Raw genomic sequence first — 25858 nt, forward strand, 5'->3', positions numbered from 1 at the left:
ATTCTATCGTTGGATCAAATCAAAAGGACTCTTCTAAAACAAATGTTTATGTACAAAAAAATTTGCTATGCTTCGAGGTTTATTTAAAGACGGTACACGATGAAAAAAAAATTAAGAAATTCTTAAAAACAGCTTCATTGTTGTAGACAATAAATTGTCAGTGAAAATATTTCCTAAATCAAACATTCTACACATTTTGATTTCAAAGAAAACAACATTTTGAAAATCCTTAAAATAGTACAAATTTAGGGCATACAGAAATAAGGCGCCAATAAACAAGATCTCAAACAAAGATATTTTCTATTTAAAACAAAAAATATTCAAAATTGCGTTGAGATCAAAAACATTTGAATTGAATTTTCAAAATACAATATTACCCCAATCACCAAAATACAAGATGACAACTTCAAAGTACCTGAAATCGGGTGGTACCAAATAGACCCCAATACATTGTTTTGTTGTTGTTTTCCATACAACTGTTTTGAACACATTTTTATTATAGGAACACATTTTTATAATATGGAGGGTATAATTAAGTTTGTCACTGTATTTGTAACACATCGAAATATTCGTACCATGTCCGCCAGTCCGTCCATCCATCTGTTGAAATCAAGATACTGCTACATTTAAGATAAAGCTTTATAATTTGGTACATAAGTTTCTATTACTCCTAGGATGTTTGCTTTTTGATTTGTATAATTCTTTGGACAGGACAAACGTTTCAAAAGAAAGTAAAATATTTCATTGACATCTGCTGACGATATATATGTATGTATGTACATTCATGGAAGCTCAGCGGAAGTTGGGCAGAAGTCGGAGACACATTTGCTTTATATGGTTAGTCGAGTTTTGGTATTCAATGAGGTTCTTTATCACCCCCATTTTTGGTCCGATTTATGTCAAATTTTGGGACTTGTCATATTTTTGGCTTCTGATTTAATTGCAATCGAAACATATGACGTATGCAAAATGCATAAATTTTCTTATGTAACAAATATTTCAATAATAGGTACAAAAATGTTTGTGTGTAAAATGTTTCTGTTTAAAATTCTATTCAGACAAGAAAGTAAAATAGAGAAATGTATAACCACAGCCACAACCTTCAAAATACCGGAAATCGGGAGGTACCGTCCTATGGGGGCTACATGAAGGTGTGGACTTCATTTCATTTATTAATATGTCATTTCGCTTTGTTTAACAATGGTACATATATACAAAGAGTTTAGGATAAAACAATTCCTTTTCTACTTAATTATTATAAATAGTTTGTAACGTTATGAGTAATGATAAGATGTGGACTTATACCGACAAATTTCAGATGGAATGTTTATACCCCCAAGGAAGACTTAATACCAAATTTCAGCCATTTCAGCGTGATGTTGAGGCCACAACCGTCAAAATATCGGAAATCGGGAGGTACCGTTCTATGGGGGCTATATGGAGACATGGACCTACGCGGACAAATTTCAGGTGTAAAGTTTCATACCCCTAACGATGACTTAGTACCAAATTACAGCCATTTCGGTGGGATATTTAGACCACAAGTCCTTGTATATATTTTTGCATATGGTTTTGCATATGCTCATTTTATGCAATTATGTAAAAATATGTCAAAAATGCACGATATGCAAATTATGCAAAAATTTCTGGGCCTAATTCGTTTTATTTTGTGCTAAAACGAGTTTCTGTCTAATCAGATTTTCTCTACGACCATCCTAACCATATATGCATTTGCATAGCATTCCGCTCAGAATCCAAAATGACAAATTGATTCTATTGAAGAAACAGGCGCACTTGTGTTCCAATTATATCTGAATTAAATCGTTTTTCTCTTATAGGTTATAGTATCGAAAACCAGATTTCAATCATGCAACAATGAAAGGAGTAAAAATCACTCACAAAACATTAAAAAAAAAACAAACAGGTGTACGAAATGAATTTCCATTCGAAAAACCACTTTGCGGTTTACACGTTATACCAACAAACTGTATATCCATACATTCTGTATAAACATACATTCATATAAACATACACCCCCGGGTCACTATAAGAAAATATTTTAAGGGAAATTAAACCATATGGTGAAAATATCCGTATCTAATTCATTGGCAACTACCACGACCACGAACATGACAACGATGATGAGGACGAAGGCAATGAATGCTAACTTCCTAGCCGGAAGCATATGAGTATAATTTAAATTGAATTACATATTTATTTTTTAGGGTGAACAAAAGGGAAGGCCGTCGGACGGACAAACGATTGTCTGTCTCATCATAAAGAAAGCGTTAACCAGCAGGAACCAGTTACCCGCTGCTATGTCAGTCGAAAGTCAAAAATACACAATGTAACATATTTTTACGACTACAAATCATAATTTCTATAATCACGGCTAATGGGAATGAGGAGCTGGAGCAAAATGTTTGTATGTACGCATAGGTAGCTGCAGATACAGATATATGGGGTTAGAACGAACAGTAAACGTGTAATATTTTGCTCATCCCCCCTGTTACAAACATCGCCATCGTCTTCTTAACTCTTTCATTAACGTAATTATAATTTGAATTTGTTTTCAGAATTGAAGTAAATTTGTTGTTGTTGTGTTTGTCTAATTATCGCTGTTGTTGTTTTCGTTATTGGTAATTGTAGCAAGTAAAATGTATCTACCACCACCAGTAGACAAGTGAGTCCCCTTTCGAAGTGGCACCGCATCCAGATCTGGTTGATTTTTATTATTATTTTAATTGAATTTTTGACAGTTTGGCTAATAACGAGAATGAGTTTCGTTTGCCTTTCGATTTTTTAATAAATCTAGAGGAGTAGTGGAAAACGGTTTCATGCAGAACAAGTCCGACAATGGTATACATTCACACACATTACATTGCCCAACACGGTGGTTTTCCTCCTGGGAAAAGGACACGTGACAGTCGTTCGTCAGGTAAGTACACCAGGAATCGTGTCGTTAATTGTATTGTCGTCGTTACATGAGTATCTACTTGTACAACTTGCCGTGTACTATGTATACCTCCGTGTGTTTAGGTGATTGTGCACCACAGTGGCATGTTGCTAGCCTTTTCAAGTGCAATTGTTCTCTGATAAACACACACACACATAAAAACACATTTAGTTTAATGAATCAAGGGATATTCGTCGCGTTAGCCCTTAAGTTATTGGTTTGGTAGTTGATTGTAATCAAATTGCACAACCTGTTTTCTGGAGACAATGAACCGTGGAAACCCCATCATTTTCACAAAGGAGTGTGTTAGTATTTACACGCACTTATACATACACTCACAGGGAGTCTCACTCCGTCACAGCCACTTCAACGGCATTATGCAAGGTGTCGCTTGGAATTTATGTTGAGTGATTCGACACACTGTCCCTGATGATGCTCAACTATTTATTTCCTACCAATACAAAAATCGAATTACAACCCTTACCGCTGTGACAACATAAGAACTTTTTTGTATAGTCATGTTCATATGTTTTTACCAAAGAAAATTAAATTAACGACTGTGTGCGTTTTTAACGATAGTTTCAATTAACTCTTTCAAAATAATAATCAAAAATTGGAATACAAACTTGGATTTCAAAAATTGTTGTATGGACTTTTTGCGAGCAATTTTTTTTGTGACATCTCATATCTACCCCCAATATTATAACTCTTCTTTTGTTATTGACTGGATTTTTCAAACAAATTTATAGCGTACTGTTTAACTTAAAGCTAAAAGTGATCATCAAATTTCAAGGAGGACCTTCTTAACATTAATTTTTTATGTGAAAATTGTATCTTTTGCGATTTCAAATAGTAATAGTAAAAAAAAAAACATGAAATAATGGACCCTAGTATTTTTATGAATACGATATGGGCTATGATTTTTTCAAAAATGATTTCTTGTAGCGATATTGAATGAATTTTTGCCTATTAATGACATAAATGTCGTTTATTCCATTGAAATGTTGTAAAAATACCCGCACTATTCATAGCGAAATTATATTTTTGAAAAAAAAAATAATATAAAACAAGTAAGAAAAGCGTTAAGTTCGGTCGGGCCGAACTTTTTATACCCTCCACCACAAATTTCAGCCATTTCGGTGGATTAATGTGGCCACAACCTTCAAAATACCGAAATTCGGAAGGTACCGTTCTATGGGGGCTATATGATGGCATGGACCTATACCTACAAATTTCTGGGGGGAAGTTTTATACGCCTAAAGAAGACTAAATACCAAATTTCAGCCATATCGGTGTGATAATGAGGCTAAAACGTTCAAAATATCGAAAATCGGGAGATAGTGTATTATGGGGGCTATATCAACACGTGGACCTATATAAACATTTTATGGTAGAAATGTTTCTTAGCCTCTTTAAACACAAAATACAAAGTTACAACCGATTATTTGGTCAAATGGGTCTGATACATTCAAAATATATTAAAATGACGCGTACTTTATAAGGGGTCTTATGTGGGGACTATACCAAAACGTGGACCTATATAACCCAACTTTGGTAGGAATGTTTTCTGGCCTCTGAAGACACAAAATACCAAATTACAACCAATTCTGTTGTCAAATGGGTCTAAAACATTCAAAATATATTAAAATGACGCGTACTTTATATGGGGCCTTATATGGGGGCTATACCAAAACGTGGACCTATATAACCCAACTTTGGTAGGAATATTTTTTGGCCTCTGGAGACACAAAGTACCAAATTACAACCAATTCGGTGGTAAAATGGGCCAAATATCTTAAAAATTCCTTAAAACGACGACGCGTCACGCGTCATTTTGTATGGGGGCTATACGAAAGCGTAGACCTACATAGCCCGCTTTCAATACCAAAAGTCCTACGTAAATATAACATATTTTCCCAAAATTTCATCAACCTACGTCAATCCGTTCGGACGCTAGAGTGATTTCCACAGACGGACAGACGGACAGACGGACAGACGGACGGACATGGCTATATCGATGTAGAATTGCACGCTGATCAAGAATATATATACTTTGTGGGGTCTACAATCATTATTTCGAGTAGTTACAAACGTAGTGACAAACTTAATATACCCCCATCCTATGGTGGAGGGTATAAAAACACTTTATATTGATAATAAGAATACCAAATGAAGAAAAACCCCCGAAATACTTAAAATGGGGTAATACCGGATAGTTTTATTGCGAATAAGTTTTCTTTATTCTGGGAATAAGAAATAGAAAAATCTTCAACCAAATTTTAAATCGCTTGGTACCCTTATTTGGGGGTATACCAAAACGTAGGCCAATACTGTCTGATATTTTGCAAGGGACGTTTTGTATCTGTTATAATGTTTTGTACCCCTAGTGAAGACTAAATACCAAATTTCTGCTATTCCGGTTGAATAATGTGGCTAAAAACTTTCAAAATACCAAAAATTGGGGTGCATCGTTCTATGGAGCCACATTAAGGCGTGGACCTATACCGATAAATTTCTGGTAGAAAGTTGTATACCCCAACGAAGACTAAATACCATATTTCAGCCATTTTGGTGGTATATTGAGGCTACAGCTTTCAAAATACCGAAAATCGGGAGATACCGTTCTAGGGGGCATATATATTAAAATTGGACCTGCATCGACAATTTTATGGAAAGCTTTTGTATCCTCAACGACTCAAGACTAAATACGAAATTTCAGTCATAGTAAAATTACGCTGAGGCCTTCAAAATACAGAAAATAGGTAGAGGTATATGGGGCGTGGACCTATACTAACAAATTTCTGCTGGAAGGTTGTATACCCCCATCGAAGACTAAATACCAAATTTCATCCATTTCGGGTTGAAAATGAAGCTGATACCTGCAAAATATTGAAAATTTGGAGGGACCGCTCTATGGGGGCTATATGAAGATGTGGACCTATACCAAATACCAGACCAATTCCTGCTTGAATGTTTTATACTCCCAACGAAGACTAAATACCAAATTTCCTTTCGGTGGGATATTGAGGCCCCAACCTTCAAAATACCGAAAATTGGGTGGTTATATGGGGGAGGCTATATAAAAAGGATATAGCCCATTTTGAATACCAAAAATCCTAGGAGTAAAAGAAATTTCTATACCAAATTAAAAAAGTTCTATCTTAAATATTGCGAGCTGTATCTTGATTTCAACAGACGGACATGGTTATATCGACTTAGAATTTTATTCTGATCAAAAATATATGTATACTTTATAGTGGTGCAATGGTATGCACACCCGCCTTGCGTGTTGAATGCTCGGGTTTGATTCCATGGCCAGACAACATCAAATTCTCAACGGTGGCAAAATACTCCTCAGTGTAATATTGGCTTACATTCCTTAGTATTTGAGCATAGACTAATAATTGTAGTGTGCGTCTTTTTTTTAGGTGTCCTCCTTATGGAAACTACGCAGTCTTTTCACTCAACTGCACAATATTTTGTTGAATATTTTTATATGAGGATGTAGATCCGGCCAAATAATACCCAAATATTGTCTTTTACGAGAATAAATAGTTTAAACATTTATAGTTATTGTAATTTAATATTAAAAATTGAGTGCATGACCAACTGACACAACTCACACTCAATGAGAGAATTCCAGTGAGAGGATTTTTCGTCTATACTTTAATCAATGGTGCACAAGAAGAGAATGCTATTTTGGGTTTTTGTATGGGAAAGAGAGTTGTAGTTAACTTTTTCGTAAAGACGCGTGCATGGCTGCTTTAATTTAGGGCTGAGCACGCCTGTGCGCTAGCACACAGCAAACGTACTCTTAGTTTTTCGTGAACCATAACAATTAAAAGTTTATGCAATTTTTTATCTATATTTTTTAATAATTTGCATTGTGGACGATTTTAGACAACATTAGTGTTTAAAAAATGTTGAAATAAGTAATGAAACATCAAGAAAAATTAAATATTAATTCCCTCTTAAATTTGCCTCTCTCTCGATTTTGCTCAGCTCTGCTTTAATTAGTCTATGAATTGAGCTATGTATGTAAAACTTCTCAACAAGTGTCGCCTTAAGACAATGATGCACAAGAAGAGAATGCTATTTTGGTTTTTGTATGGGAAAGAGAGTTGTAGTTAACTTTTTCGTAAAGACGCGTGCATGGCTGCCTTAAGACGATAACAGATATTGAGCTAATATGAATCGCGGTGCACTCATTGACATGAGAGAAGTCTCCCTTGGCCCCTTTGGGATGTTTTTGGAACAATTATACTATATTATAGGGTCCTCGACGAATATTTCGAGTTGTTACAAATGGAATGACATATTTAATTATACTCTATATATAATGGCCGAAATAATTCGTTTTTCTTTCTGTTACGAAATTACAAATGGACACACTGGAAATCCTAATTACTAATTACATCCAATGTAGATAATTATAATATGATAAATGGTCCAATGTCACAGATATAGCTAAATGTTAATCCCATTTAGCTTTATTTATTTTAATATATGTATGTATTTCCCACGTTTCTTTGAGGGCTGTCGCTCGGCATGTTTAGGTTAAGTATAATTTTAACTCCCATGTTTTCTCTTCTTTGTTTTATTTGAGTTTCTTCTGAACAAAAAATCACTTGGTGCATTCACTTTGACAAGTGTTGCGTATTTTAATTCCTTCAAACTACCAATATACTAACGTATCACCCATACACACACAAACACGTATGTATCTATGTACATACATATATACAAGTCATACATATAAATATATGTGAACACATACATACTTAATTTATCCCACATTGCAGACAGAGTTGTAATAAATAAAATATTACTTTTATGAATGGCAGACAGGCACATTGCCCCACTTGATTTTCTGAGTAACTTGAAACCGAATGGTCTTGGGGCAGATTTAAAAACTTTTAAATTATCATATACATATGTACTTGTGCATATTTGCTTAAGTGTATGTATGTGACAAATATCTTTAATTGATCTGTCCTGACTGACACATTGTTGTCAACTTACCTGCAGTGGTCTTTGTGGTGGCGCTCCCATACTATGGTGATGATACATTACATCATGTTTCATTTGGGAGGTCATTTGTGAGGGATGTACATGCGATGCTTGGTGTTTTCCAATATCTATCGCGGATAAGGCTTCCGCTCTGCTAAGTATACCATCGTTGATACCAGCAAATATATCACCCTATAATCAAAAAAGTATAAAGTAAAAGTTAAAAATGTAAAAATGATCGATTTATACATATGTATATACTGCTCTGTTCCAGAACCTACAAGAATATATAAATTATTACTACAATAACAATTGTTCCTTTATGATATCGAAAAAAATAGTAAAAATTAGTAGATTCTAGAAGTTTTGGAACAGACCATATGTATGTATGTGCATTTATTTATGTGGGTACAAATCATAGATCTATGCTTGGATTGAAATTAAAACTTTCGAAATTTGAAATAAATAAAATATGTAATTAAAAGAAGCTATCGAATCGAAATTTGAAAATATTACCATTCATTGTAAAAGCTTGGTTGTATCTTTAAAAGTTGTTGCAAGAAGTAAAAAACAGGTACGGATAGGTCAAAGTCGGGACGGGCCGACTATATGATACCCTACACCATCACGTAACATTTTCCTTATTTCATCGGAAGTCATATCAAAATCTGGACCATTTGGCGAACTTTATTATCTTCAAAATTCCGTCAAATACTCCAAATTTCATCAAAATTGGATATACACTGGACTTAGTGCATCAAATAGATGAAAATATATATATGAGCTATATACAAATCTGAACCGTTTTCGAAATAAGTTGAAAAAGTAATTTCTAGACCAAATTCCGTCATATTCTTTTTTCAAAAATATATACAGGAGCTATATCTGGACCAATGGTGTGCACGGCCATCCACTGGTGGTTTCTGTAAAATACTCTTAATTTAATTAATTCAAAAACACTTGGGCGTTTAAGTATTTTTTGTAATAATTCTTTAATAATTCATTTGTAGCACGATTTTAGGTAACATTAGTGCTTAAAAATGTTTAAATATGTAATGAAACAACAAGAAAAATTAAATATAATTCTCCCTTAAATTTTCTCTTTTCCTATTTTGCTCACCATTGATCTGGACTTTGATTTAAATATATGTAATTTGGCAAACTCGTTTTTAGAATATATATATATATATATATATATATATATATATATATATATATATATATCAAATCATAGACTAATTACATAGCGCGTACAAATATACTATAAAAGAAATTATAGGTCTACATTCATACATACAGTGGCGGCCAGCTAATTAGGGACAATAAATTCAGTTTAATTTTTTTGACACTTTATAACAAAAACTATATTTTTAGTAACCCCATACATCATGCCGAACCATACACTACAATTACCGCTCCATACTGGGTGCACATTTATCCTTAAATTACTTATTAACCAATTTGGTCGAGTCATTAAGGTGAAAATCCTATTTGTAAGATTAACTATGAGGCATTTTTTAATCAACAAAATGTGGTAATCTAGTCATCAGCATGCTGACATAATGTGTTAAAAACATTTTGCCCTTATTTCAACAACTGGAGCTTTTTGTCATGGAATACAATTTGTGTATACCCTTTTTTAAACTATTCAACTTATACCATCTGTTTGTTTATATGCACCGGATAATTTTTGCAGCACTTTAAACATATTTTCCCTAAAAATTGAGTAGTATCGATTGATTTCGATGTGAAAATGTACTTTGTTCCATACAAAAGCTAGCACAAAGATCCATAGGTCTGCTATTGGGTGTTTTTCCGGATTTTTAAAAATTGTGTATGTAAATAATCTCTCATCTAAATTTTGCTCAATTTTAAGGATAGCAGCAAAATAATTTTTTTACATTATATAACTTACTAATTACTAATGACCGGATTACCACATTTTGTTGATTAAAAAATGCCTCATAATTAATCTTACAAATAGGATTTTCACCTTAATGATTCAACCAAATTGGTTAATAAGTAATTTATGGATAAATGTACACCCAGTATGGAGCGGTACTTGTGGTGTATGGTTCGGAATGATGTCTGGGGTTACTAAAAAATATAGTTTTTGTTATAAAGTGCCAAAAAATATGCATATTTTGGGTGCATTAACGGAAAATAAGACCTAGAGCACATTATTAAGGATTATCGTAATACTTCGGCCCCTTAAGGGACTTGTGGTGGGTGTAAAGCATGAAATCAATTGAATATACTATAAACTAACTAATACGAGCAATTAATGTATAAAAATATGCATCAATTAACATTAAAGTGGGTTGTACTTCCCCCACATATGGGGAATCTGAATACCAATACCTTTTATGCAAAATTTATTTCATCAAAATCTACACATTTTCAAATGAAATCGAAAAAATCTATTAAACTGAATTTACTGTCCCTAATTAGCTGGCCGCCACTGTATGTTAATAGTTCCAAATAGTTCCGAGGCTGATATAGTTCAACGAATCTTTCTCTTTCATCTTTCTTTTCGTTCCAAGTAGTTCCGGTTTCCTTTGTTCCAAATAATTCCGAGACCGAAATGTTTTCATGCTTTGGTGGATGAATGACATAAAAATAAATAAATTGCAGCGAAAAAACAGCAACGACGAAAGATCGACGTCGGCTTTAAATTGAAGGAACGAGAAGAACAAAAGTAACTATACGAAATAAAGGAACTATATAAACGCAAGAACTGGACATAGTTCCAATAGTTCCTTGAGCGGAATAGTTCCTTGGAACTAGATCGTTCCGGAACTACACAACTCTACCCGATTTATATTGGCTCAATGATATGACCACTACTTTTTATCGCCGAGTCCGCACAGCGTGTCTTACGACACAATTTGTAGAGAAGGTTTTCATGGCTGACATACTCAGCATTATACTGAAGGGATTTGCCACCGCCAAAAATTTCGATGTTACGGCCAGAAATGGAACCGCAGACCTACTGAGTGCAAGGCCGACGTGCTTACCACTGCCTCACGCTACATTCATAACTATAGGTGTATCCGTATTCTAAAACGTGGACCTTTGTCCAGGTTACTAATAACCTTAGATAATTGATTTGGAAAGTGTAGCCAAAGTAAAAATGGGGTCTATTAGAAGTGGGCCAATGACCACAATTCTTCATTAAGAAATTGTCTAGCCACTGAAAATATTACATGTTTAATATTACAGCTAATTAGGTAGGAAATTGTAGCATTAGTCCTAAAAATATCAAAAATTGGGGTGTACCGTGAGGGCTACACCAAAGCCTACTGCGATATGTAATTAGTGCAGACAAACGGATGGACATAGCCAAATCGAATATACAGTTTGTCAACAAATACATTGCAAATTTGTTCGTTTATTGCGACAAATTATGAAAAACTGTACGAGTTTTTGTGCAAATATCTTGCTATTGGTCCTCAAAACAATATTCCGTCAAAATATACAAAGTTCATTTGTGATTTACCTATAACAAATATAGACTAAAATAAGAATTACCTATTACTTTGATGTGTCAATAAAAGAATTGCAAAAATTACCAAATCTATGGTTTCTTGGAGAATTGTCAATGTTCTGTTCTTTAATAAGTTGTCTATCTACTTTGGACATTCATTTGAGCTTTAATGAGCATAGTCAACACGAAATAATAATTACTTTTAAATATTTCCTAATCATGTCAGTGGGGATGTCTTCCCAACCATTATTATGTCCCTGAACCCGATTTCTCATACTATTTTGCTTGGTAAAGAATATAGTACCCAAAAATTCGGTATTGCAGATTTTCCAGAAGGGGTTTAATATCCGTATTTAATGGTTTTTACTGGATTTGGCACATTTTTTGTGATTTTTTATGATAGTAGATGATAATATCAATCCATTTTGTAAAAAATAAAGTAATGCTCTGTTGAAGCTCGTTTCAAAATACTGCACTGAGGGACCTACTATTCCCTACACTTTCTAGATGTATTTTGATATTTTCAAATGGAAAATCAGACAGACAATACATATTGAGTTAAATATGCATTATTTGCATACTTGTCTGTGGCCGGCTCGTCATTGTTTATTGTTAATATGGACTTATGCGTTTTATCTGTCAGAAGACCCTTCATGACTGCGTCTTTTATCACTGAACTTTACCACATTCAATACTGTTAGACCATTATTAGCCGCAAAAGTCATATAAAAATGCATAATGACTACATATTATGGTACTGTTTTTCCCGTTGCAATAATTTTATTGACACTTTAAACTTTAAAGTAATAGGTAATTCTTAATTTAGTCTGTCTTTGTTATAAATCGCAAATAAAGTTTGTATATTTTTACGGAATATCGTTTTGAGGGCCAATAGCAGCAACAGAAAATTCATTTTTCTAATTAAAAAAGATTTTGGAGTAAATATGTCACATGGAAAAGTCAAAAAAGTTCTACATAATAACAAACCTTCATCAGGAGTAAATAGGTAAAAACCATTGCCCTCTCAGCACAATATATAGCAACTATTCAGACTTGGTACAGACAACTTTTCGCGCCATCTTTAACATTGTGAGAACGTTATATTTTCTGATGAGATTAAAATTATGTTGTACTATCACGATGGACCTCAAACAGCCATGGAAAACAAACTTCTGGTATGGGGTTGTATATCAAGCAGTGACGTTGGTAACATCCGGATTTTGAAGGAAACAATGACAGAGGAGATTTATTTAGGTGTTTTAAAAATGATTTGACCAACAGCGTCAAGAAACGTGGGCCTGTTGACTCTAAAAATTCAAACAAACTGCAATATAAGTACTCCTAAGACAACGACCCTAAGCATAACTTTTATTATTTATGTATGACGTGGTTGTTGTACAACTGCACCAAAGTCATTGATACCCCAGTCCAAAGTCTAGATATTAACCCCATCCACAATTCATTGGTTCACCTGAAGAAAAAAAGTCAGGAATAGGTCGCCCACTAACATGGGGGACTAAATAAAATACATTAAAGAAGAATGACAAAAAATACCATTGGAATATGACATTCCGAAACATATTTATTAAATTCAGAGACGTTTACAAGCTGTTATTGATGCGCAAGGTGGGCATACGAAACATTAGAACCAACGTTTCAAAAAAATAAAGTGAAAGACAGAAAAGTTTTGAATTTTGCAATTCTTTAGTTGACAGTAAAAATAATGAGTTGTTCTCATTTTTGTTAATTTTAAGAAAAAAATTAGCGAAATTTGGCTACTTTTTTATTTTATTTTATTAATAAACATGTGTAAGAAATAAACTGTTAACAAAAATATTATTAATGATATTTATACCAATAAAATAAAGTTTTATATAAAAATTTGCAATAATTTTGGTTTTGCAATAATGTGAAATCGGACGCTTTGGAGAAAAGTAGTTTTTGATTTCCTTTATTTCTTGTTGTGTTGATGCTCCCCAGAAAAAAAAAAACATTTCAGTACATTTTCAGATGATGTCGATCTTTGTAAAAATCGAATTATATAAAAAATATATGCAAATAAATACGCATAACTTTTTTAATAATGGTCCTTATAGAAAAATATTTTTTACGAGCTATCTTATAAAAATAGAAAAAAAATTTGCACAGTGGGCTTGGATGCAATTTTTTTTTTTTAAATCAATTTGTATCAATGATTGTAATCTACGATTTTCTGGATTTTTTAATTAAACTACGACCAATTACAAAGATATTAAGACCCATTTGGGAATGGAATTCGTTTTTTAGTACAAAAATATTCGCAAAGGGCATTTGTCCAAATTAAATTTAGTATTGATTTCTTCTATTGAAGGAATATTCGCACTTTTACTTTCCACTGGTGTTGGTTTAAGATTTGTGATAATAAACAAACATAATAATTCCCCAATAGTGAACGTAAACAATAAAAAGCAAAGTTAAAAAAATGTTTGGGTTTGTTTTCATCAAAACATTCATTTCATTTATATGTCCATGTAAATACTTATATTATGCAGCACATGTATATTATTTCTGTATATACTTAAAGTTGGTATACAGAATTTATTTAAATGCTGCTATGTACATAGAAAATACATACACATTTTGTATATGTATGTTTGTATGTGGAAATAATGTAAAAATCCTATTTATGCAAGTGTATTAAAGTTTAATTTTTTAAACCCTCAGCAAATACACCCACGCAACATAATTTTTTGTTGCATATTTTTAGCTCAAATTATGTATGTATATGAATGTGTGTGTGTGTGTGTGGGAGATTGTTTGTACTAATAAATCATAAATATTTTATGTAGTTTTTTTTCATTACAGGGACAACAAACAATAACAAATAAAAAAGATATCTCAAGAATTTTTTATTAGCATTTTATTCGCCCACACACACACATACCGAATAACATACATATCTTATATACATACGTTTGATGGTGTATGTGTGTTTATATTTTTGAATGTAGTGATGGACCAAAGGAGAAAGGAAGAGAAAAAATAAAAATATTTTTGTCTGTCGACATCACTTACATTTTGACGTGCTGACCATGAATTGCATAGAAGGGATGCATCTTCTAACAAGCGGCTCTGAAAAGACGGAGAAGGAACAATACACAGAGAGTTGTAAACTTTTTTTAAACATTGTTTTTTATTTATTTTCTCTTTTCATCGAAAAGCAAACGAAAAGAAAATGCAGAGCAACTTATAAGTTGCAATGGTTATCAAGGTTCATGAATTTATATGCAAAATCTGTATTTCAAATTTATTTTTTCAGAGACATGTCAATTGAAATAATGAAATAATTTATTTTATGTAATAGAACGTTTATATATAACTGGATTTAACAAACTCACTGGGTTTCAAATGTCAATTCCTTTGCGTATACGTCAAATAAATCCTCATTAAGAAGGTTAACCCTATAATAGACTATAATATAAACATGGTCTAAGCATCCCGTATAACTTTCTACATTGTCGATTAAAATAATTATTATACTCTTTTGTCTTTTGTATTAGAATTTGAGGATCACTTTTAGAGATGAATTCTGTGGTACTTAATTATTTATGTATATCCTGCACCAAAATATGGATGATATACATATATAATTAAATTTGTCATTCAGTTTGTAACACATCGAAATATTCGTCGGAAACAATATAAAGTATATATCGTCACCTGAAATGCCCAAAGACGTAACTCTTTGAGGGTTTCGGGTGACGATATATTCTTGATTAGCATAAAATTCTAAGTTGATATAACCATGTTTGTCCGCCCGGCCGTCTGTCTGTTGAAATCAAGATACAGCTCGCAAGATTTAAGATAGAAGTGTATAATTTTGTATAGAAGTTTCTATTACTCCTAGGATGTTTAGTGTTTAAAATAGACTATATCGGTCAATGTTTTGATATTGTCCCCATAGTACGGTACCTTCGATATTTTGATGGTTGTGGCCTCATTATCTCATCAAATGGTATTTGGTATTTAATCTTTCTTGGGGTACAAAACTTTTCTACAGAACTTAATCGGTGCAGGTTCACGTTTTGATATAGCTCCCATAGAACAGTGCCGAACGATTTTGGGAAGTGTCAGGTTTCAGCCATTTATCCAACCGAATTAATTGAAATTTGGTACTAAGTCTTCCTTGGTGGAATTAAAAGTTGCTGCAGAGTATGATTGGCACATGTGAACGTTTTAATATACCCCCATAAAACGGTACCTCCCGATTTTCGACATTCTTTAGGTTTTAGCCACATTATTCAACCGAAATGACCGTTGGAGCTAAAGTTTTTGGTATTTCTAACTTTTTTGCCACCTTATCCAACAGAAAAGGCTGGAATCTGCCTTCGAGTTTGCCAACAAAACACCCAAATATTTTTTAAATAAATTAGTTTTGTTCTTTTTTCGAGTTGATGCATGAAAGTAACATGAAATGTAGTTCTTTAAAAGAAGAAATATTCTACACAAAATTTCAATGTAACTCCCAGAACAAACTAGATATCTAAGTAAAATACTTTGTTAAGGAAATGACGTTACAAAATTAGATATTATAGGTAGAAATTAATTGTTAAACTTTTAGACTCTTAATTAAAATTTATTTCATATTGAGTCAAAATCTCCTAAAATACTTCACTTTTTGGGGATTGTGTCAAAAGAAGAAATATTCCAAATCAAATTTCATTATGAGTCCCTGAACAAAAGAAATTTTTAGGTATAATATTTAACATCTCCAGAAGCTTTCGCTTTTTATATATGATTTAGGACCATATTCTACCGTTTTTATTCAAATTTTGGTTATCTGCGGTCACATAATATATTTTATTGATGGTTTTCGTAATAAATTCTTTCAGAATATTCACTGGACAATATCCGTAGACTATCCCCGCATTTTCACATACAATATCAGGAAACTTTGACTTATCCTGATGACGTTATATTAGTTTATAGTACTAACATACGTAATTTTACAAAGTTCGATCTGGGTTGTCAATATTTTCCCTATATATATTCACCATATATATTCCAAAAACAGTTTGGATCGAACACATGTAATCTTCTGAAAGAATTTATTACGAAAACCATCAATAAAATATATTTTGTGACCGCAGATAACCAAAATATGAAAGCTTCTGGAGATGTGAAATATTATAGCTACAGATTTCTTTTGTTCAGAGACTCATAATGAAATTTGATTTGGAATATTTCTTCTTTTGACACAATGAAGTACTCTATGAGATTTTGAATCAGTATGGAATAAATTTTAATTAAGATTCTAAAAGTTTACCAAATAATTTCTACCTATAATATCTAATTTAATAACGTCATTTTCTTAACAAAGTATTTATACCCTATGTGGAATGGGTATTATAAGTTTGTTTTGGGAAAAATTCATGTAACACCGCGAAATATTCGTCGGAGACCCCCAATGTGGTATACCAATCTTCATATCTCGACGAGATAAAGCGATTTTGAGATGTGTGTCCGTCCGTCTGTCCATTATAAATTGTAAACACGCTCCAGGCCGCAATTATGGACCGATTGTCACGAGGTATGGAGGTCGGGTTCAGGCCAGAATAGATCCCTATTCTTAATGGTGATGATCGAGAAATATTTAGCGGGTGAAATGGCCAAAAACAAAATTTGTATCCGATTTTGTACCGGTTCTGTATGTCGCAATTATAGTCCGATAGCCTCGAAATTTTAAATAATGTAAGATTATATGACAAAGAAGAAGCTTGCAATTTGAGATGGTGATCGGATGATGTTTAGAGGGTTAAATGGACCACAACTTTTGTGTGAAAATTTTGAAAATTTTTAATATACCGGTAATATCTTTATTCCTGGACCACACATTCCGCCCACATAAATAATATTTGGAAGGACAACTCTTGACCTTTCCATTGATGCCAATTATGTTGATTTATGTGGTCAGATAACAGAGTTACAGCCTAATATATCCAGTTTTTTGCTTGTGGTGTAATCATAAACACTCTAGAGGTCGCAATTATAGCTCAATAGTCACGAAATTTTGCACGAGGTAAGGATTTATGTCGAAGAAGATGCCTACAATTTTTTATGATGATCTGATATTATTTAGCGGGTGCAATGTACCATTACTTTTGTGTGCTAAATAAAAACATTTTATTTTTGGTCCATATTTGAATCCCTGGAGGGCATATACCGGCAGAGTCGCCTATATAAGAAAAATTAACTACCGATCTTTCCTGTGATGAAAATTGCAATAATATGTGTGCTTAATAACGGACTAACTACCTAATATATAATGAGTTTTGTGAAGAGAACTACATCTTCCTCCCATGTTACAAAATGTCTCCATCATGGCAGACAAATTCCCAGTTCTTACAAATTGCGTGGAACCTTATCGTATTACCTGTCCAATTGTCCAAAATTTAAAGAGGTAGCAGAAATTGCTAAACAACGCCAATTTTCAAATTTAAGAATATTTCTTAAACTGTACAGTATATAATTGTTCCACAAACATTCCAGTAGGGACAAGGGAGCCTTCACTCATATCAATGAGAGCAATCCGATTAATATCAGCTCAATGATATGTAGACAGCGGCATTTTATGCAACACCTATTTTTGTAAAATTTGCATATTTTTGGCTTCTAATTGAATTCCATTCGAAATATGTCACATATGCAAAAATATGCGAAATGTATAAATTACACTGGTCAACAGGACTTTTGTTTCAACCGAAGTTGCAGTTGTTTCTAGATGAAATCGGCGAGTTATTTTCAAATCCGGTCCCGGTTTTTCTCCATCAGCTCTTGTTTTTGAGATATAGCTCAAAATCGGCCATAACTTAAAAATCGCCATGAAGACTGCTAAAGGGAAATAATTTACCAGTGATATCATTACCACATAAGCCATTTACTTTTCAATGGCAGTCTTCATGATGATTTTTAGGTCATGGCCGAATCATGGGCGCTATGAACTTTATATTAAATATCTGAATACTGGATTATATAGTAGACACCCTAAGCATATCCGGAGTACCATATGAAGATCCTATGACTTCCCCCGATGACGTAATTACAGCTTAAAGTACTCAAAATATGCAATTTTTACAAGGTCCGTCGTATATTTTCTATATTTTTTTTGATATATACTCACCATAACTATTTCATAAACGATTTTTTCGAGCGTATAACATCTCCTTAATATATTAATGTCGAAAACCCACAACAAATATTTGTTTGTATCCGAAAATAACGAAAGTCTGGGTTAAACTCGTAAAAACCGATTTTGAGCTATATCTCAAAAACAAGAGCTGATGGAGAAAAACCGGGACCGGATTTGAAAATAACTCGCCGATTTCATCTAGAAACAACTGCAACTTCGTCTGAAACATTCAACTTTTTGAATTTTGTTGAGCAGTGTTATTCATATACAAATAATATTTTTGCATATGGAAAATTTATGTACTTAACATAGTTGCGTATGCAACATATATTTCAATAATATCTTCTAAAATATTTATGTGTAAATTTTTTCTGTTTGAAATTCACTTCAGACAACTCAATAAAATAGAGAAATCTGTAACCAGAGCCACAATGCCACAAATATCGAAAATGGTGAGCTATCGTTCTATGGGAGCTATATGAACGCCTAAACGTATACCGACGTATTACAGTTGCAAAGTTAAATACTCCCAACGAAGACTTAATACCCCGTTTTAGCCAATTCGGAGGGATATTGAGACCATAACCATCAAAGTACAGAAAATCGCTTGGTACTAGCTATGGAAACTATATGAAGGCGTGGACCTACACCGATAAATTTCCGGTCGAAAATCGTATACCACCAACGAATACTTAATACAAACTTTCAGCCGATTCGGTGGGATATTTAGAACACAAAGTCTTGCATATGGTTTAGCAAATATGTCAAAATATGCAAAAAATTAGGTCCAGACTAAATGTCTTTCGGACTCGGCGATAAACAGTAGGCCCCATATAATTGCTGTAATATGAATCGTGTTGTGATAAAGTTGCAGACTTCAAAAAGTTATTTCTTACAATGAGTCTATTTGTCCAAAAGGAATTTTGATTTGCTAAAAGTTAATTCACAGGGTAGTGGTGTAGGGTATCGTATGGTCGGCCCTGTCCGACTATAGCTTTTGCTTACTTGTTTACTTAGGAGTAGTTTACACCATCTATCAATGTCATATGACACGAAATAAAAACATTCCATATCTACCCACGCAGGCAATGTGGAGACGTAATTTTATTACATGTTTGCTGGTGTGGACGCACTAAGTAAATGGCATAAGGAAAATCCCCAATATTGCACATATTAGCGACTATATAATGATGGAAACTTTCATGTCATATGACATTTACATATAGTGTAAACTACCCCTTAGATATCTAGTTTGTTCTGGGAGTTACATTGAAATTTTGTGTAGAATATTTCTTCTTTTAAAGAACTAAATTTCATGTTACTTTCATGCATCAACTCGAAAAAAGAACAAAACTAATTTATTCAAAAAATATTTGGGTGTTTTGTTGGCAAACTTGATATATATATTTTCTTGATATATATTGCAAATACATATTTCATTTATTCGGCGACTTATATTGAAATTTCATGGAGAATATTTTTGTCTTTGACGTCTTCTATATAGAATGAAGATTTGTGGCACAAAACTTAATAACTCTGATAAAGTTCAACATTAACCCTAAAACGCGATTGTACTTTTGGCAGATTCATGGCGTTTAGGTACGATTTAGAGTTTTGGTGTATTCGGGGACCTAGAATTTTGTAGAATATTTGGATCTGATACGATAACATTTTAAAGGAGTTTTTAAACGTTTTTGAAAAAAGGGCCCAAAAAGACCCCTTTAGTGACTCGCATGAGGGTTAATTTTTTTCATAAAAAGATACCCTGCATTGTTGTCAATAATACTGCCAAAGATACTTTATACCTAAAATGCAAGGATTCCAAGGAATCTGATGTCGAATATTTCAAAACCTGTATAAATGGGCGGAACTTGCCAAGCTTATTCAGGTTACTTCCCGACGTAAACTTTCAAAACGCCGATACACGTGTCTTTTTTCGACTCTCTTTCATAATCTGTGCGCGGTTTCTTGTAATTTTAAAAAATGTTCAATTTTGTTGTACAGTGAAATCGATTTTCCTGACCAAAACCGCAATTTTTTGTCATCACTGATTGTTTATTTATACATATGTATGTATGTGGGATTCAATAGTAAACCAATTGAAACTAAGGAAACCAAAAAATTAGGTTGAAATATCATTAGGTATGGACGCGGTTTGCTTCTTAATATAACAATGTTTTCCCATTTTGGAAAATATGTAATTTTTGCAAATCTCGGGATAAAGGAATATCTTTTTCTTGGAAACTATAACGAATATTGTGTTCATCCTTTTTTTGTTATGTATGTAGGATTGTCGGCTTTACCTCTGCGTTTACACAGAGTGAGCTATTTTATTTTCTTCGGGTGCTAAATGTTATTGAAAATCCACCATTCCAAATTTAGTGAACTAGAACTTTTAGGGAAAAACATGGAACAGCGTTTCGTTTTTGCAAAAAGACGCCTGAAAGCGTCCTCTTTCATCCCATATATACTTTTTTATTTAGACTTACGAAATCCACTCGATTTCAAATATGAAATCCATAGCGTAAACATCAAATAAAGTCCACTTTATTAAAAAATATTTTACATACTAAATTCGGTTATTTTTTATCCAAAATTGTTGTACATATTGTCATCTGAAATGCCCGAAGACGTAACCCACAACACCATAAGATTACAGGAAAAGCAGAAAACGTTATAAAATGAAAACTGCTTTATAAAAAATGGTAAATTTTCGCCATCACATTTTAAGACAGATAAGAAATGCATTTTTGAAAAAAAAAATCAGAGTTTCAGAAGATGTGTGGTATTGTTTTTGGTATTGTTTTTTTTTTTTTTTTTTTTTTTTTTTTTGAGAAGCCAAAAGGCGTAACCCGCAATTTTTTGAGTATACATTTAAAGAAACTAGTATAAATGAAAAATTATAATCAGTTTACAACCGGCTTATTGGCCTACGGAGTTAAGCGGACTTTAGACTAGCAATGTAAGGGTGTTGAGTTCAATTCCCAGTCTGACCATAGGTGTTTCAATGGTCGAAATTTAATACATCTGATCTTGAATGTTATATTTATTGTCCCACGGTGGTGGGTTCTTCAATACCGAATTGACCGGGAACCACAATAAATCAGAGTTCCGGGCATATGCTGCCATCTCATTTTTCATATATTTGTAGTTGTGTCGTTTTTCTGTGTTAGTAGCAGCATATAGATATCGGGAGTGGGTGCACGTTAGGTGTGAACACAGCATCAGTGCGTAGCAATTTAATGACAATGGACAGCCACTGTGGTAATGTAGGGAATAGTAGGCGGTGCAGAAGGCGCGTCAACAATTCCAGCGTTGTGATGGTTACAATGTATTGAGGAAAAATCGATCCAGAAGTGGAGGTGGGGGACTAGCATTCCTATTACACCATTCTGTTTAAAAGGTAGTCCAGTCAAAATAGAAATGTGTAAAAGAGCCAAATATCTAAAATTCCCAATGGTGGAGAGCCAGGGTTTGTCATTAGAAGTAATGTCCCAAAAGTCTCCACCGATTCCATGTGTGCAAACATTTTTTCAGGGTCAAAGGTAATATTTTGGAGAGTTTACTTAGGTTTTTTAATTTTTCTCAACAATGGCAAGACTTATCAAAAGTTGTTAGTAAAAGTTGTAGATTAGTTTTTCTGAATCTGGACTTTCCGTCAAATAACCGGAACCGCCTACATTAAAATTATACATTTCCGTATTCAGTGCAATAAACACTACCTCTGGCGGTATAATTGCTGCAATTATCCAAGATTACATTGCTCAATATTTTTGCTTATTTTTCGAATAATCTGGGTTACGCTTTCTGTGTTTTACGAAAATTAATGTATGCCGTTACGTCTTTTGACATTTCATAAATAGTATTGTTATTTTTAAACGTAGAGTCTGACGCTTCTATGTTTGAAAATAACAATCATATTTAGCCAGAGCATGTATTTTAGCTGTATGTATCAAATTCCATCAAAAAACGAATTTTGATTTTCATGTGACCCGAAGACTTAGGGCATTTCTGGTGACGATATACATATTTAATTCGCAAAGCAGTTTGTATGCACTCATAAGTATATCATATGCAAATGGAGACTTTTGGCGATCTGTTTCTGTTTAGAATCTAACGAGTGCATTTCATGTCGGGTATAGTAACCGAAAAGTTTGTTGATATTAATCATAATACATTTTCACTTGTTTCTATCATGCATTTCCCCTTAATTTTTTGTCTGTATTTGTTAAATGCTGCAATTACCACAAAATTTATTGCTTAATTAATTGTTTGCTCTTTGTTTGTTGTCCTTCCTCAAGCTAGAAATCAAGATAAATGAATCCTAGTCCTTGACATTGAAATTAAGAGCTGCTCTATGATCATATATTATGGAGTGGAGTGGTCTTCTTCTCGTAGGTTTACATTTCACCAAAAGCAAATGGCTAATCATAAATTTACAGCCACCGCTTTAGACAGAAAAAATTACCTGTTGTTCTTTACAAAAACAAAAAACAAAAATAAGTTCGGCTGTTCGATGTGAAACTTTTAATGACGTAATTTGTTTCTTTGACTACTTCGAATGGAAGTGTAATTATTGTAATCACCCTCACTTACTGCAGTGTTCGCATTAATAAATGTTCACATTAATTTAGTTGTCTCAACAGAGTGATTGTGGCAAGGAAGTGGGTCCGAATGCAACGTGGATAAGAGCAACATGTAACAACACAGCGAGAGATACGTCAAGAGTGTTCACAAAAATCCTAGACGGAAATATATAAAAATTATATATCTTTTTCTCTGTGGTATATCCTTGCTATTCATAAATACTGAACCAACAATTTTAATTCACAAATAATAAGGTTTTTATTAAGAATATATAAATTATCGAATCGATATTATAACAATTTCAGGAAGCTGTGTAATATACACATGAACTCTTTAGCACATATTTCTTAATGTTGCTATTATTTAAAATAGTCCCGATTAGTTAAAGGAAAGCCTCACTGCGGTTCTATAAATTGTTTGCATCAGAGTTAAAATTTTGTACACAGAACAAATTTTTAACGCAAAACCAAAAAATACTGATAAGCACATGGCCGATGTAATGCAAACCTCCCTTAACGTACAGAAGCATTTTGTCAATACAAATAAAAACATATTGTTTATAATTAAAAGGGAAACAAAAATCATTTCAAAGGCACAAAAAATCTAAACAAATTAAACTAGCTCTTTCGATCTATTTCATAAGGGATGATATCTATATTCACGGTGTTGGCGATTTTTCTTGGTAAATTACAAAAGTTTATATTGATACCTATTGCTCCTAACAAATAATGTGTTTTTATGCAATTTCGACGAAAACATAACAACAAAATTCCAATAATTCTTAATAATAAGACCCTTTTATGAATGACCTGTAAAGTAGTACTATATTATACGATTTTTTTTTCAATTTTACGAGTATGCTGTCATTGTCCAAAAGACTAGCAAAACTCGCAACCTATTTTCTGCTAGAAAAATTCGGCCGTGTAGAATCCAACTTATGCACAAAGGGGCCAATGACACGTTTTTGAGACAAAAAGTAATTTTTCAAGTCAATGATTCAAACCCAAATAATAAAGGAATTCTATTCTTAGCGCTTTCATACCTCCAAAAATTGCAACTGTAACTAAAGTACATTTGTACCCACGTGTTTTTTTTACGCTCCAGATCTAAAGGTGAGAACACAATGAGAAATTCATGCTTATCCAAGTCTGAATATGTGTAAAAGAATAAAGAAATCCAAAATCGCATTTGAATTAGGTACACGCAGAAAAATATACGTTAGAAATATGTTTGGATCCAACAAAAATTTGTTTGGGACTGATTGCAAACAAATATATGTTTGGATCCAAACATATTTTTATACCCTCCACCATAGGATGGGGGTATATTATGTTTGCCATTTCGTTTGTAACTACTCGAAATAATCATTGTAGACCCCACAAACTATATATATTCTTGATCAGTGTGCAATTCTACATCGATGTAGCCATGTCCGCCCGTCTGTCCGTCTGTGGAAATCACTCTAGCGTCCGAACGGATTGACGTAGGTGGATGAAATTTTGGGAAAATTTATTTTATGTACGTAGGCCTTTTGAAAGAAATATTTCTACCATAAAATGTTTATATAGGTCCACGTTTTGATATAGCCCCTATAGGACGATATCTCCCGATTTTCGGTATTTTGAAGGTTTTGGCCTCATTATCACACCGAGATGGCTGAAATTTGGCATTTAGTCTTCGTTGGGAGTATAAAACTTTCCCCCAGAAATTTGTAGGTATAGGTCCACGCCATCATATAGCCTCTATAGAAAGGTACCTTGCGATTTTCGGTATTTTGAAGGTTGTGGCCACATTAATACACCGAAATGGCTGAAATTTGTGGTGGAGGGTATAAAATGTTCGGCCCGACCGAACTTAACGCTTTTCCTACTTGTTTATGTTAGAACATATTTTTTATGGGTGAAGAGGATTTTTGTCAAAGAGAGTAACAACAGGACTCTCGCAGCTGCGGAATGCTGGTTTATAATAAAGAGCTGTGTGCATGTTGTAATACGAGACGCAGACGTTTTGTGATGTGTATGCGTAAAACATGTGTGTTTCGTGCTTTGTTGTTGTTAACCAATGTAGCAAGCGAAGAGGAAATAAAAAAATGGTATTAACTGGTCTAGTTGGTCTTTTTTCATCAGTGTTCTAGAGAACATCGTTGAGTAAAGACGATAAAGTGAGTTAATAAATCAGTGTTTTCTCTTTTCTTAAATAAATTCTGCTTTTTCCCAGCAAAATGTTCGATGCCAAGGATGCTATTCAAGAATGGGTGCAAGTGAAATGGAATGTCATTTTTTCAGCATCTTCACTCATTCTTTTTACAAGAGCGTGACCCCCAAAAGATGCAATTCATTTTCAGATCCTAAGCATGTCATCTTTACTAACTCGATGGAATGGCATCTTCAACAATTCTTTGGAATGGCATCTATACCAATCCTTTGGCATGTCATCTTAACCAATTCCCAAGAATATCATTTTCACTAATCTTTGGCATGTCATTTTCACCAACCCTTTGGCATGTAATTTTCACGTCTTGTTCGGAAAATGGAAATTTTATTAATTCAAAAGAATTAATGAAATAACTATAATTTATTTATCATCATAAAGTTTACATCTATATTTGCAGTTTCTTCTCGTTGTTGTAACAGTAGTTAATATGTTTGTA

General features: G+C 33.2%; 1 protein-coding gene across 4 annotated transcripts in view; it reads right to left on the minus strand.

The window, feature by feature from the left end:
* The window catches only part of acj6 (abnormal chemosensory protein 6), an 88431-nt gene that overhangs the window by 43589 nt on the left and 18984 nt on the right, over window positions 1–25858 (minus strand). For 2 of the 4 annotated variants that reach the window (XM_073978919.1, XM_073978918.1), the window contains exons 2-3: window positions 14508–14564; window positions 7979–8158 (exon numbers count right to left, since the gene is read on the minus strand). In XM_073978919.1, the coding sequence (XP_073835020.1) occupies window positions 7979–8158; window positions 14508–14564 (237 nt within the window). The remainder of the gene's footprint in view (window positions 1–7978; window positions 8159–14507; window positions 14565–25858) is intronic. The other 2 variants (XM_073978922.1, XM_073978921.1) reach the window with 1 other exon arrangement.

Source organism: Musca autumnalis, unplaced genomic scaffold, assembly GCF_047663935.1.
Source record: "Musca autumnalis isolate F117 unplaced genomic scaffold, ASM4766393v1 scaffold_3, whole genome shotgun sequence".
In the NCBI taxonomy this organism is placed as follows: Eukaryota; Metazoa; Arthropoda; class Insecta; order Diptera; family Muscidae; genus Musca; species Musca autumnalis.